The sequence below is a fragment of the Argopecten irradians genome, unplaced genomic scaffold (assembly GCF_041381155.1).
Source record: "Argopecten irradians isolate NY unplaced genomic scaffold, Ai_NY scaffold_0017, whole genome shotgun sequence".
Classification (NCBI taxonomy): domain Eukaryota; kingdom Metazoa; phylum Mollusca; class Bivalvia; order Pectinida; family Pectinidae; genus Argopecten; species Argopecten irradians.
The window spans coordinates 379,360-396,214 of NW_027187484.1; the positions used below are offsets into that span (position 1 = coordinate 379,360).

At 39.4% G+C, this 16,855-nt stretch overlaps 1 protein-coding gene across 1 annotated transcript in view; it reads left to right on the forward strand.

Moving 5' to 3' along the window:
- LOC138311313 (uncharacterized) overlaps positions 1-16,855 on the forward strand; it is a 195,149-nt gene that overhangs the window by 9,265 nt on the left and 169,029 nt on the right. Inside the window, exons 2-6 of the mRNA XM_069252742.1 lie at positions 2,363-2,515; positions 6,182-6,872; positions 7,287-7,396; positions 13,570-14,348; positions 15,257-15,286. Coding sequence (XP_069108843.1) covers positions 13,592-14,348; positions 15,257-15,286 — 787 coding nt within the window. The 5' untranslated portion in view covers positions 2,363-2,515; positions 6,182-6,872; positions 7,287-7,396; positions 13,570-13,591. The remainder of the gene's footprint in view (positions 1-2,362; positions 2,516-6,181; positions 6,873-7,286; positions 7,397-13,569; positions 14,349-15,256; positions 15,287-16,855) is intronic.

The following is a 16,855-nucleotide window of genomic DNA, read 5'->3' on the forward strand; positions in this document are numbered from 1 at the left end:
GAATAACTTTAATTCAGAAACTTAGAGAATAATTGTATTGTAGATATCAAAAATGATATTGGTAATTATTGATAAGCTTCCAATTTAATAGTGGTGGACCATTGATGCATAAAATACAAGATATCTAGAACCTAGGAGATACTTGTTACCATATAAGCAACCATTCCCAATTTTCTAATTGTTGGTTCATGGTACATATCTAATAAACACAGGGATCAATCTAGGTTTTTGGGGAAACTACCCTTTTTAGCTCACCTGGTCCGAAGGACCAAGGTGAGCTTATGCCATACCGTGGCGTCCGTCGTCTGTCGTCCTTCGTCCGTCATCCGTCCGTCCGTCCGTCCGTCCGTCCGTCAACAATTGACTTCTTCTCCATAACCGCTGGTCGGATTTCAACAAAATTTGACTGGTAGCATCCTTATGGGCTACTAACTGAAAATTGTACAAATGATGGAGCTGACCCCCCAGGGGCCTGAGGGGCGGGGCCAAAAGGGGTCAATTTGGCTATTTCCATATAAACGACTTCTTCTCTGAAACCAAGCATGGGATAGCACCCATAATGCTATGGTAGCATCCTTATAGGGTGGGGATTCAAAATTGTACAAATGATGGAGCTGACCCCCCGGGGGCCTGAGGGGCGGGGTCAAAAGGGGTCAATTTGGCTATTTCCATATAAACGACTTCTTCTCTGAAACTATGCATGAGATAGCACTCAGAATGCAATGGTAGTATCATTATAGGGTGGGGATTCAAAATTGTACAAATGATGGGGCTGACCCCCGGGGGGCCTGAGGGGCAGGGTCAAAAGGGGTCAATTTGGCTATTTCCATATAAACGACTTCTTCTCTGAAACCAAGCATGGGATAGCACCCATAATGCAATGGTAGCATCCTTATAGAGTGGGGATTCAAAATTGTACAAATGATGGGGCTGATCCCCCGGGGGCCTGAGGGGCGGGGTGAAAACGGGATAATTTGGCTATTTCCATATAAACGACTTTTTCTCTGAAACCAAGCATGGGATAGCACCCATAATGCAATGGTAGCATCCTTATAGGGTGGGGATTCAAAATTGTGCAAATGATAGGGCTGACCCCCCGGGGGCCTGAGGGGAGGGGTCAAAAGGGGTCAATTTGGCTATTTCCATATAAATGACACTCTCTGCAACTAAGCATGGTATAGCACCCATAATGCAATGGTAGCATCCTTATATGGTGGGGATTCCAAATTGTGCTAATGATAGGGCTGACCCCCGGGGGCCTGAGGGGCGGGGTCAAAAATGGTCAATTTCCATATAAATGACTTTTTCTCTGCAACTTAACATGGGATTACTCATAATGCAATGGTTACATCCTTATAGGGTTTGGATTCAAAAGTTTGCAAATGATGAGGCTGACCCCCCCGGGGGCCTGAAGGGTGGGGTCAAAAGGGGTCAATTTAGCTATTTCTATATAAACGACTTCTTCTCTGCAACTAAGCATGGAAGAGCACTCATAATGCAATGGTAGCATCCTTATAGGTTTGGGATTTGAAATTGTACAAATGATAGGGCTGACCCCCCGGGCCTTAGACGGCAATAGATGCGGGGTCAAAAAGGTCAATTAGGCTAATATTTTCATATAAATTACTTTGTCTCTGAACCAATGTATTGGATAGCATATTTGTATGGTATCAATAGCATCATTGTATGGTTGTGATTCAAAATTAAACTTTGGGAGTCAATTTTGCTTATTTTTCTAATTGTCAGAGTCTTGTGATAATTACTAAAAAAAAAACCAGGTGAGCGATACAGGCCCTCTGGGCCTCTTGTTCAAAATAGGGGAAAAGTTTGGCGAAATATAGGGGAATTTGTCAATCTTCTTAGTTTGGTTCAAAATTATATTCATTTTGACGTAAAAAAGAATTGTAAAACAACTGATTTTATTTTTAGATTTAGTAAAGCAAGATTTTAAGCTCAATAATGTAAAATTTGAGCTTATCATTAAATATGCAGTAGCTGTATGATAAATATGAAGAAAATTTGCAAACAAAAGTCTTAAAAAATTAATGAAAAATAAGTCACAGGGGAAATTGTGTTACAGAAACGGTCATTTTTTTGCTTTAAATGGGAAATTTTGAAATCTTCAGGGGAATTTTAGACCAGAGGGGAATTCATTCATTGAGGGGAAATTTACCAATAAACGGTAATAAATCAGAGCTAGATTGATCCCTGAAACACATTTTATTTTGTGTAAATATCTTGAAAGAATACCTATCCCTATTATTGCAACAGGTAATTCAAAACTCATTTATATTTGCAGTTCAATCTCTGCAGATTTTTCATGTAGTTTCATGAGTTTAGTATTTGGTATTTCTATTGGTAGATTCCTTGTGACACACAATACTGGAGGGAAGTGAAATCGGCAGAGCTGAGGAACGACTTTTTTTCTCCCTGCTATGAGGAAATTCAGAAGAGAAAGATCATTTACATTGATCTGCTTCAAGAAACGGATCACCAGAACCATATATTGGGAATAGTAAGTATCACATACTAAACCACAACAGATACATTGTACAACCAGATATACACCCAACACCTTGTATTCTGGTCCTATCTGTTGTCGTTTACTAAACCACAACAGATACAACCAGATATACACCCAACACCTTGTATTCTGGTCCTATCTGTTGTCGTTTACTAAACCACAACAGATACAACCAGATATACTCTCTACACCTTGTATTCTGGTCCTATCTGTTGTCATTTACTAAACCACAATAGATACAACCAGATATACTCTCCACACCTTGTATTTTGGTCCTATCTGTTGTCATTTACTAAACCACAACAGATTCAACCAGATATACACTGATCTATGTCTTGTATTCTGGTCCTATCTGCATGTTGTCGTATACTAAACCACAACAGATACAACCAGATATACACTCTACACCTTGTATTCTGGTCCTATCTGTTGTCATTTACTAAACCACAACAGATACAACCAGATATACACCCTACACCTTGTATTCTGGTCCTATCTGTTGTCATTTACTAAACCACAACAGATACAACCAGATATACACTCTATGTCTTATATTCTGGTCCTATCTGTTGTCATTTACTAAACCACAACAGATACAACCAGATATACACTCTACACCTTGTATTCTGGTCCTATCTGTTGTCGTTTACTAAACCACAACAGATACAACCAGATATACACTCTACACCTTGTATTCTGGTCCTATCTGTTGTCATTTACTAAACCACAGCAGATACAACCAGATATACACTCTACACCTTGTATTCTGGTCCTATCTGCATGTTGTCGTTTACTAAACCACAACAGATACAACCAGATATACACCCAACACCTTGTATTCTGGTCCTATCTGTTGTCATTTACTAAACCACAACAGATACAACCAGATATACACCCAACACCTTGTATTCTGGTCCTATCTGTTGTCATTTACTAAACCACAACAGATACAACCAGATATACACTGATCTATGTCTTGTATTCTGGTCCTATCGGCATGTTGTCGTTTACTAAACCACAACAGATACAACCAGATATACACTCTACACCTTGTATTCTGGTCCTATCTGTTGTCATTTACTAAACCACAACAGATACAACCAGATATACACCCAACACCTTGTATTCTGGTCCTATCTGTTGTCATTTACTAAACCACAACAGATACAACCAGATATACACTCTACTACACCTTGTATTCTGGTCCTATCTGTTGTCGTTTACTAAACCACAACAGATACAACCAGATATACACTCTACACCTTGTATTCTGGTCCTATCTGTTGTCATTTACTAAACCACAACAGATACAACCAGATATACACCCAACACCTTGTATTCTGGTCCTATTTGTTGTCATTTACTAAACCACAACAGATACAACCAGATATACACTCTACACCTTGTATTCTGGTCCTATCTGTTGTCATTTACTAAACCACAACAGATACAACCAGATATACACTCTACACCTTGTATTCTGGTCCTATGCTGTTGTCGTTTACTAAACCACAACAGATACAACCAGATATACACTCTACACCTTGTATTCTGGTCCTATCTGTTGTCTTTACTAAACCACAACAGATACAACCAGATATACACTCAACACCTTGTATTCTGGTCCTATCTGTTGTCATTTACTAAACCACAACAGATACAACCAGATATACACTCTACACCTTGTATTCTGGTCCTATCTGTTGTCATTTACTAAACCACAACAGATACAACCAGATATACACTCTACACCTTGTATTCTGGTCCTATCTGTTGTCATTTACTAAACCACAACAGATACAACCAGATATACACTCTACACCTTGTATTCTGGTCCTATCTGTTGTCATTTACTAAACCACAACAGATACAACCAGATATACACTCTACACCTTGTATTCTGGTCCTATCTGTTGTCATTTACTAAACCACAACAGATACAACCAGATATACACTCTCCACACCTTGTAGTCTGGTCCTATCTGTTGTCATTTACTAAACCACAACAGATACAACCAGATATACACTCTACACCTTGTATTCTGGTCCTATCTGTTGTCATTTACTAAACCACAACAGATACAACTAGATATATACACTCTACACCTTGTATTCTGGTCCTATCTGTTGTCATTTACTAAACCACAACAGATACAACCAGATATACACTCTACACCTTGTATTCTGGTCCTATCTGTTGTCATTTACTAAACCACAACAGATACAACCAGATATACACCCAACACCTTGTATTCTGGTCCTATCTGTTGTCATTTACTAAACCACAACAGATACAACCAGATATACATACAACCAGATATACACTCTACACCTTGTATTCTGGTCCTATCTGTTGTCATTTACTAAACCACAACAGATACAACCAGATATACACCCAACACCTTGTATTCTGGTCCTATCTGTTGTCGTTTACTAAACCACAACAGATACAACCAGATATACTCTCTACACCTTGTATTCTGGTCCTATCTGTTGTCGTTTACTAAACCACAACAGATACAACCAGATATACACTCTACACCTTGTATTCTGGTCCTATCTGTTGTCGTTTACTAAACCACAACAGATACAACCAGATATACACTCTACACCTTGTATTCTGGTCCTATCTGTTGTCATTTACTAAACCACAACAGATACAACCAGATATACTCTCTACACCTTGTATTCTGGTCCTATCTGTTGTCATTTACTAAACCACAACAGATACAACCAGATATACACTCTACACCTTGTATTCTGGTCCTATCTGTTGTCATTTACTAAACCACAACAGATACAACCAGATATACACCCAACACCTTGTATTCTGGTCCTATCTGTTGTCATTTACTAAACCACAACAGATACAACCAGATATACACTCTACACCTTGTATTCTGGTCCTATCTGTTGTCATTTACTAAACCACAACAGATACAACCAGATATACACTCTACACCTTGTATTCTGGTCCTATCTGTTGTCATTTACTAAACCACAACAGATACAACCAGATATACACTCTACACCTTGTATTCTGGTCCTATCTGTTGTCATTTACTAAACCACAACAGATACAACCAGATATACACTCTACACCTTGTATTCTGGTCCTATCTGTTGTCATTTACTAAACCACAACAGATACAACCAGATATACACTCTACACCTTGTATTCTGGTCCTATCTGTTGTCATTTACTAAACCACAACAGATACAACCAGATATACACTCTACACCTTGTATTCTGGTCTTATCTGTTGTCATTTACTAAACCACAACAGATACAACCAGATATACTCTCTACACCTTGTATTCTGGTCCTATCTGTTGTCATTTACTAAACCGTAACAGATACAACCAGATATACACTCTACACCTTGTATTCTGGTCCTATCTGTTGTCATTTACTAAACCACAACAGATACAACCAGATATACACTCTACACCTTGTATTCTGGTCCTATCTGTTGTCATTTACTAAACCACAACAGATACAACCAGATAGACACTCTACGTTATGTACATGTATTCTGGTTCTGTCATTTAAAAAACTACTCTAAATGCTATAGTACAGTAAATGTAAAATCACCAAATATATTTATCTGTCCCATCATATTGCTTCTTTTATCTCTGATATACACTGTATTGCAGGCCGCTGATCTGAAGTCTCCTATTGATGAACGAGTTCTCAGGAAAATCCGGACGCTTGTCAATGAGGGTGTTTATAGCCCAAAAGAAATGCACCGACACCTGAAGATATTCGTCAAAGATCTGTTCAGGGAGCGGGAGATGCCCAGAGCCATCAACCGAAGGTTTTATCCAAGCAGGGAGGATCTGAGGAAGATAATGTACCGTCAGAGGCGTAAAACACTACACAGTCTGATAGACCAGGAGGACTTGGCCGAGAAAATACATGTCTGGCAAGAAGACCACCCTGATGACTCGTAGACTTTTCGTAAATCTTCCATTGTAAAGCGCCCTGTCATAGATGACGACTCTGAAGAGGATGATGGTTGCCTTATGGTCAATGAGGAAGAGTCTCTCCTGGTTATATACCAGTCTAAATGGCAGAGAAATTTACTTGCTAGATATGGAAACGAGCTGGTGTATCTGGATGCCACATACAGAACAACTAAGTATGCTTTGCCATTGTTTTTCCTTTGTGTGCAGACCAATGGTGGGTTTTGTGTTGTGGGAGCTTTTATCACCGAGAGGGAGGACTCCAGCTCTGTTGCTGAAGCTTTGCAAGTCATCAAAGATAACAACTCAGCATGGACCTGTAAAGGATTTATGATAGACTCCTCAGAGGTAGAAGCCAATGCTATTCACAGTGTGTTCCCTGGTAAGTGATATCTTATTTAAGCATTAAACTATCTTCCTATGGCATCTAGGGTCTATATAGATGCCAGAGCTTTGCAGACAATCTTCATAATGCGCTAGTATTGAATTGAAATATAGGAATTGAATCTTGCTTTGGTCGATTTCATGGGGTGATGAATTGAGTTGCTCTTGAAACAAATTGAATTATCTGCAAAGCAGTTGATGTTGAATTTGTTTTTATTCCAAATGTGTGTTTTAATAAAGGCTATGTACATTGACCATACAAATATATATATACTTGCTATATCCCTCACACCCATTCTTTAACTGTACAATATAGCTGAATTAGTGAATTGCTGAAATCATACATGTACCTGATACGTGTAAACTTGAAATGTATCTGATATTTCCCATTCATTGTACTATAAATTTGCAGAGTCGAAAATCTACATATGTGACTTCCATCGGAAACAAGCTTGGCACAGGTGGTTGATTGCATCAAAGCATGGTGTTACTAGCCAGGAGCAGACGTCCAATCTTCTAAACGTAAGTTTTTAGGTCATCAGGCTCCAAGATCATGAAACAATCTTAAGCACAGGGACCTGGCACGAAAATTTTTAACCAAGAGTATACATATATATATTATAGTATCAAGAGTATGAACTCGGCGGTCGAGAAAAACAGACCTATTTTTTTAAAACTGTGATTATGTTAACAAATGGGTTCTATACAACATTGACGGATATCTTACCTTAAAGGGAAATAATTTATCTTTCCATTGAGTGCTTGATGAACAAAATTGGCCAAGTATTGACGAAGTTATGGCTTGATGAATTGGGAAATTTACGAAAAATATGCTAGGTAGACAATTCCCTGTCCGGTCGAAATGTTGTCTCGGCTCTATTGGGCACCTCAAAAACCAAGCCAAAATCACAAAATCTACGCTTGTGGTGGTAAACAGTACCCATAACTGTGTTCATCCACAATCTCCTTTGGAGATGGCATGACCCGTACTTTGTAGAAACTCCATTTAAACATCGTGTAGCTCACTTACTTTAACCGTCACCGCCATGTTCATTTTTCTCTCGGAACGCTTCTCGACTTTACATATCGTGACTACATTATGCAAATTATGTAATGTTGTGCTTGTGGGTAAACTCGAGAAGTGTTCCGAAGAACAGTTACCAAATGGTAGTATATAGTCAATATGAATACACTTTGGGTGACAGATAAATTGAATGTCGCCCGTTAGCAACTGTTTATTGCTTATATTTACATTCAACTATTTTTTGAAGAAACGTCGCTATTAATGCGTTTAAATTTGCCACTAGTCACATCGCTGACGTCAGCAGGTACAATTACCGGAACAGCAAATATTTTCCAAATGTAATATAGTTCCTCATGTTATCATAAATAAAATAATCAAAAGTACATTTTATACCACATCAAACTTTATTTTAGCAATGATACGTAAAAATATATGAAAGGTTACATCATTCTTGATTGGCTAAGCAAAATCTTAAGTCTAAGACTGTTTCATGATCCTGGGGCCTGGTCATGATGATATTTCCCCCTCATTGTACTCATACTATAATTTTGCAGAGACAAAAATCTACATATGTGACTTCAGAATGACCTACCTTCTTCATACATCGTCAGTCGTCATGCACCGTACACCTTGCATAAGAGACTTCTTCTCAATAACAGAAAGGTCTAGGGTACTGATATTTGACCTGTAGCATGCTGGGATGAAGGGCTACCAAAATTGTTGAACGGAATGACCTTGACCCCCATTCAAGTCCACATGGTTTAATATAGAACGAATATACGTACCCGGCCTACTATACCTTTCGGCCGGGTACGAATTGGTCCCTATGTGTCGTAGTGGAGCACTGCCTTCGAAAATCACTCGGGCACAATTTTCTATACTTTTTTGTAAGTTTCCAATTATTTTAAGCGTATACATGCATTTACATATTATTTTTGTCTAAAACAAACATAACTACCATTCTTAATATATACAGTACCGCTCACAAGACATAAAATTGACAGCTTGTGGACTTGCCGTATAAATTCCCTTCAGAAAGACCTTCACATGTATTATATAAAAAAAATAATGATCGATGAGAATTTGATATTTTATATAGTTCAGTTTTATTCCCTAGTAGGTAAGCGATATCAAAAAAGTATGATAAAATGCAAGTTTTATAATGGTTTGTATAATCATTACTTTGCTCCATTAGCAGTAATAGGCACCAATTGTAGCTCTAAAGACGACACCATTTTCTGTCTAAAAGCCTTTTGAGCTACAATATTGCAGCTATGTTTAATATGGCTAAAATCTTTTGAGCTTGTGAATAACTACGGGATTCAGAGTCCTGATATTGGGCCAGTCATGTGTCGGCATGAAGGACTACAAAGTTTGTTTAAACGAATGACCTTGCTATTTTGCAGGCTGTTGCAGAGTCTTACATTTAATTTGCTATTTATCGTATAACTGCATGGCCCTTCTATAGCCATGTTATACGACCATGTCATAAGTATCGTAAGACACATCTGTAATGACACTATTATGACATCATAGGAAGTTTTAACGTCATAATCTTTATATGACTTTGCATGATTGTCTGACAGCAAATGGAAAAGTCACATCAGATTTCTACTGTCTTTTTTAAATATAGACAAAATTTAGGAGGAGGAGATTCATTCAACTCCCAACCATATATGCTTTATGTACATTTTTCATATCTCATTAAATTTAATCCTTGTACACGTTTATAAGCAGTGGGGTCACTAAAAGGAAATTAACGAATATGTAAATTGGCTAAATTGGCGTGTGAGCGTCGAAGGCGCGAGATTTTGGTGTTTTAGGGGTCTGAGGGTGACCCCCGGGAAAAAATATTGAAATTTAAAATGGCTGAGATGAGTTTTACAATGTATTTTGATGATTTTACGAGTGCCCGAAAGCGTGAGATTTTGGTGTTTGTGGGGTCCGGGGCCTTCCCCGGGAAAATATTACGATTTAGAATAGCTTAAATGAGTTTTGATGAATTTGCAAGCGCCCGAAAGCGTGAGATTTTGATGTTTGGGGGGTTTTAGATTTAGAATGGCTTAGATAAGTTTTACGATGCATTTTGATGAATTTACGAGCGCTCAAAGGCGCGGGAATTTGGTGTTAGGGGGGTCCGGGGGTGGGTCTCCCCCGGCAAAAAAAATTACGATTTAGAATGGCTGAGATGAGTTTTACGAGGTATTTTTAGCCCACCATCATCAGATGGTGGGCTATTCAAATCGCCTTTCGTCCGTGGTCCGTCGTCCGTCCGTCCTTCCGTCCGTCCGTCCTTCCGTCCGTCCGTCCGTCATGGCCGACAGGCGGCCATCTTGGATTTTGATAGTTAAAGTTTGTTACCGCTATTTCTCAGAAAGTACTAAAGGGATCTTTTTCAAATTTCATATGTAGGTTCCCCTATGGCCCTAGTTGTGCATATTGCATTTTGGGACCGATCGGTCAACAAGATGGCCGACAGGCGGCCATCTTGGATTTTGATAGTTAAAGTTTGTTACCGCTATTTCTCAGAAAGTACTAAAGGGATCTTTCTCAAATTTCATATGCAGGTTCCCCTAGGACCCTAGTTGTGCATATTGCATTTTGGGACCGATCGGTCAACAAGATGGCGGACACGCGGCCATCTTGGATTTTGATAATTAAAGTTTGTTACCGCTATTTCTCAGAAAGTACTGAAGGGATCTTTCTCAAATTTCATATGTAGGTTCCCCTAGGGCCCTAGTTGTGCATATTGCATTTTGGGACCGATCGGTCAACAAGATGGCTGCCAGGCGACCATCTTGGATTTTGATAGTTAAAGTTTGTTACCGCTATTTCTCAGAAAGTACTGAAGGGATCTTTCTCAAATTTCATATGTAGGTTCCCCTAGGACCCTAGTTGTGCATATTGCAATTTGGGACCGATCGGTTAACAAGATGGCCGACAGGCGGCCATCTTGGATTTTGATAGTTAAAGTTTGTTACCGCTATTTCTCAGAAAGTACTGAAGGGATCTTTCTCAAATTTCATATGTAGGTTCCCCTAGGACCCTAGTTGTGCATATTGCATTTTGGGACCGATCGGTCAACAAGATGGCGGACACGCGGCCATCTTGGATTTTGATAATTAAAGTTTGTTACCGCTATTTCTCAGAAAGTACTGAAGGGATCTTTCTCAAATTTCATATGTAGGTTCCCCTAGGGCCCTAGTTGTGCATATTGCATTTTGGGACCGATCGGTCAACAAGATGGCTGCCAGGCGACCATCTTGGATTTTGATAGTTAAAGTTTGTTACCACAATTTCTGAGAAAGTACAAAAGGGATCTTTCTCAAATTTCATATGTAGGTTCCCCTAGGGACCTAGTTGTGCATATTGTGTTTTGATACTGAATTGTCAACAAGACAGACGGCCATCTTGAATTTTGGTAGTGGAAGTTTGTTACCGCTATTTCTCAGAAAGTATTGAAGGGAATTAAAGCAAATTCCATACATAGGTTCCCCTAGGGCCCTAGATATGCATATTGCGTTTTGGGACCGATCGGTCAACAAGATGGCCGTCTGGCAGCCATCTTGGATTTTGATAGTTAAAGTTTGTTATTGCTATTTTTAAAAAAAGTACTGAAAGGATGTCTCTCAAATTTTATATGTAGGTTCCCTTAGGGCCTTAGTTGTGCATATTGCATTTTGTAACTGATAGGTCAACAAGATGGCTACACGGCCGCCATCTTGGATTTCATTGTTGAAGTTTGTTGCCACTATTTCTTAGAAAGTGCTGCAGCGATCTGTCTCAAATTTTATGTGTAGTCGTGTTTGAAAAAGTTTGAAAAGCAGGGAAAAGATCCCTCTTTCCATTGTCAGACATAGATCATTCATTGGTGGGCGCCAAGATCCCTCTGGGATCTCTTGTAATTATTATAAAGCGTTCTTAACATGGTAATTTTTCAATTTAAAGCTACCTGCATTTAGAAATGATAATTGTCGCCATAACATTATGCAACCCTACTTGATCTGAATATACCGGCTTCACACCATCGGCACATTGTTGTGTAACATAAAAAAATGAATTAATTGTCTCGACATATAAACAAATTGATCTTTTAAGGGACATTTTTTTAAATAGTACATATAATCCCTTTTAGTCTAGTTCGTGTGTATTGAATTTTTACTATTTAAGGTTTGACATTATGTGCTTGAACGTTTTAGGAAATGCGCCGCACAGTGGAAAATTTTCTTGAATGAAGTACGAAAAATGTGCAGGAGGACCCTTTTTTCTTTCAAATAAGCATTTTTAGAAAATTTCAGTCGGCGAAAATGGGGGGCAAAAAGACATGTTTGCCCCCCCGTCCTGGGGGGGGGGGGGGGCAGTTGCCCCCCCTGTCCCCCCGCTTCCTACGCCCCTGGGTCATTGATCAATACATTTTAATACGTGTATTTAAATTGTTAAAATTTCTTTCTTTTTTTTCCCAAAATGTGTGATAAAAAGGTTATGATATGTCAATTTTGATATCGCACCCTTTATCAGCCCTTGACCTGATATCAGCCATCGGGCCTGCGGCCCTTGGGCTGATATGGCGGTCTCGGGCTGTTAAATGGTGCGATATCAAAATTGTTATATAATAACCTCTAATTCTCAAAAAGTGCTGAAGGGATCTTTCTCAAATTTAATATGTAGGTTCCCCTAGGGCCCTAGTTGTGCATATTGCATTTTTGGACCAATCGGTGAACAAGATGGCCGCCAGGCCGCCATCTTGGATTTTGATAGTTAAAGTTTGTTATCGCTTTTTCTCAGATAGTACTGAAGGGATCTGTCTCAAATTTCATATGTAGGTTTCCCTAGGGACCTTGTTGTGCATATTGCATTTTGGGACCGATCGGTCAACAAGATGGCCGCCAGACAGCCATCTTGGATTTTGTTATTCAAAGTTTGTTATTGCTATTTCTCAGAAAGTACTGAAGGGATCTGTCTCAAAATTCATATGTAGGTTCCCCTAGGGCCCTAGTTGTGCATATTGTGATTTGGGACCGATCGGTCAACAAGATTGCTGCCAGGCAGCCATCTTGGATTTTGATATTCAAAGTTTGTTATGGCTATTTCTCAGAAAGTATTGAATGGATCTTTATCAAATTTCACATGTAGGTTCCCCTAGGGCCCTAGTTGTGCATATTGTGATTTGGGACTGATTGATCAACAAGATGGCCGCCAAGGAGTCATCTTGGATTTTGATAGTTGAAGTTTGTTACCGCTATTTCTCAAAAGGTACTGAAGCGATCTGTCTCAAATTTTATATGTAGTATGTTTGAAAAAGTTTAAAAAGTAGAGAAAAGATCCATCTTTCCTTTGTCAGATATAGATCATTCTTTGGTGGGCGCCAAGATCCCTCTGGGATCTCTTGTTATAGTGGGAATGAGTGTATTTAAATGTAAATATAAGCATTGGTTGTCATACATTTGACATGCATTGGTGTGTAACATACCAATGTTACTAGCATTGGCTATGCTAGAACACCCAATGCGTGTCGAAATATGACAACCAATACTTAAATGATTTATATATCATTCTTGATGTTTACATTCTATTGTATATAAGGGAGATATTTCGATTCAATCAGTGATGCAATCCACTTTATTTTCAAATTTAACAAATTTTTACTGGTAAATAATTACATTTTCCCCAGGTACCTGGAGAGCAATGTCACAATGTCAGCTGGTTGGAGGGAACCATCAGGCTCTGTTCCAAAAGAGCTTCATAACCGGCCCAAATACCTTGTACAACATATTCGTGAAGCAACGGTTAGATGTTCGGACATCACTTCAGACATGGTCACAATGGTAACTGAGAAAGAGTTTCTAGTGCAGTCATCTAACCGCCAGTCTCACTTCTATCGTATTAACCTAGGTGATGAATCCAGTCACACCATGCCATCTTGTGACTGTAGGGCATTCAAGAAAACACATTTCCCCTGTAAGCATTTCTGTGCTTTGATATGCCACATCAATAACATCACATGGAACTCTTTGCCAAACTTCTACATGAACAATCCTCATTTTATCATTGATGAGGATTGTGTCAAGCTGCCGAAAGATCAACTTTTTAACATACAAGAAGTGGAGCATTCTACAACAGCATGTGCACCTTGTAAAGACCTAGATAACACCATCACAGAGCCACAGCAGCCGCAAGGTCCTTCTCTTTCTGACTCTGCCAGGAAGGTCAGGGAAATCTTGAAAGATTTATACAATCTCACGTACATTGCTGATTCCGTTCAGGCTATGGAAGAGGCAAGAAAACATCTGTCCTCTGCATCAGAGCAACTCCGAGATGGTTGCCCTGCCAATGGTTCATTGCTGTTGGTGAATATTCCTCCAAAGAGACCATCCAAAAAACGAAAATTGTCCACTGAACCTCTTCTTAAGAAACTGCCAACAAGAGCCAAGAGGAAACGTACAATCAAACGTAAGGAGTCATTAAAAGTATATTTTCAAGACAACATACACATATATGATATGTTTTGTATAACATAAAAATGCCAGCCATTAACAGTAGGATTAGGATCTGGTAAAAATCCAACCATTAACGAGAATATATACTCCAGTCTACTAACGTGGGAAATATATTGGCGCATTTGCAAACAGTACCAGTTTTATTAGCCCACCATCATCAGATGGTGGGCTATTAAAATCGCCTTTCGTCCGTGGTCCGTCGTCCGTCCGTCCTTCCGTCCGTCCGTCCGTCCGTCCGTTAACAATTCTTGTTACCGCTATTTTCTCAGAAAGTACTATTGGATTTTGAAGGGATGGTTTCAAACAAGATGGCCGACAGGCGGCCATCTTGGATTTTGATACTTAAAGTTTGTTACCGCTATTTCTCAAAAAGTGCATAAGGGATCTTTCTCAAATTTCATATATAGGTTTCCCTAGGGTCCTAGTTGTGCATATTGCATTTTGGGACCAATCGGTCAACAAGATGGCCGACAGACGGCCATCTTGGATTTTGATAGTTAAAGTTTGTTACCGCTATTTCTCAAAAAGTGCAGGAGGTATCTTTCGCAAATTTCATATACAGGTTCCCCTAGGACCCTAGTTGTGCATGTTGCATTTTGGGACCGATCGGTTAACAAGATGGCCGACAGGCGGCCATCTTGGATTTTGATACTTTAAGTTTGTTATCGCTATTTCTTAGAAAGTACTATAGCGATCTGTCTCAAATTTTATATATAGTGTGTTTGAAAAAGTTTGAAAAGCAGGGAAAAGATCCCTCTTTCCATCGTCAGACAAAGATCATTCTTTGGTGGGCGCCAAGATCCCTCTGGGATCTCTTGTTGCAATTTGTTAATTAATGAATGGGAATTAATCTATTTTCAGACCAATTCCAGAGAATTTCTGTAAATGACGGTGAGTATTTAACATTACATTTTGGAAACTGCTTTCAATACTGTGACATAGGCTCAAGTAAACAAAATGTTATCTGCATATGAAGCATTCAATACTGTAAAATATATTGGTTTGTTTTTGTGACACACTTTGACCTTGTACTTAAATATATATCTTTAGTGTTAAACAGTTGTCATGCACATTATTCGGCCATGATAATTGATTTTGACTGCATTTTTAGCCCACCATCAACAGATATCGGCCCGGTGTGTAGCGCCACGTGCTCGGTCTTTCATTGATGGGTAGGAGTTAATTCTGATAGCGAAAACGTGAAAATATTAGCAGCAAAACTGTCCATTTCACGGTACTTCCCACTGAGCCACGCGGGTATTTTCTTGTTGTCACCTTTACACATGTTAAATATTAATAAACTGTTAAATGAATTTGATGTCGTCCATTGTCCATACTCACTGGTACCTTTGAATATTGCAGCGAGACATAGGAATCTGCAAGCTAACGCGGCAGTCGAACCCAGGGCAAAACAAATTAATTGTATCATTCTTACTCTACGCTAATGACTACGGTCGTAGCGAAACAAGTCGTTACAATTTGGAACCTCCGGGGGGACCCTAATTAACTAATTAATTGAATTTCTGATCGTTGACTTACTCGTTTATTTACTACGCGGTGTGACGAATCCCTGTGGTTGTGGAATTTATACAGGTGTACTGTTTACGTTTCGGTTGAGTGGGTACGCTTGTGTGTATAATTTCTCAGGTGTGAGCTATTTATAGCTTGCACTGTGTTTCTCTTTAATATTTTGGACCTAGTCTTGTTAGCTTGATTAACGAAACTTGTGTAGGCGTTTCACATTAGTACTGGTGAGAATGTGGACAATGCGGATTTGGGAAATGAAATATAGGCTTTACAATCCTGGGTAAAAAAACTTTCATTGCGAATGCTCATGGGAGGTGTCGTGTAACAGGGTACGGGGGAAGGATGGGCGACAGTATTACTGGGGAGGCCGCTCATAGGTAAAGGGGACTAAGTAGGATTTATTGTAGTAACTGATATTGGGTTAGAGTGAGTTAAATTCCGAAACTGATAGGCCAGTACTGAAAATACAAACTTGTAATTTGGATATTTGAGGGGTTGTTGTAATTTAATAGTATTGATATTACAATTTGATAGGACTAACATTTGTTGTTCAACTTGTTTTTCATGTTTGCTGTGTACTGGTGCCCCTGACCTGGGGGGAGGAACTAAGGAAGAGGACCCAGGCCCCTGTGTCATTGCTGGTGCCACAACGTCAAAGCGGTTTGGGGAAATGCGTACGGCCCTGCCTGGACCCAGACGTCCTTATTGTTATTCCGGAAAGTGTGATATAAAGTGCCCGGAGGAACTTTGATGTGATAAGTATCGGGACATTGGGGTGTGGTCTTTGGCCATGGTAACAAAAAAAACCCTGTACATGATTCCAGGGAATTTCAGTGTTACACAAGGAGAACATTTATAGTTTGGGCCCGATCGGGCAGGGTAATAAACCCGAACCGCGCAGCACAGGGGTCTGGAGGACACCGTGTCGACCCC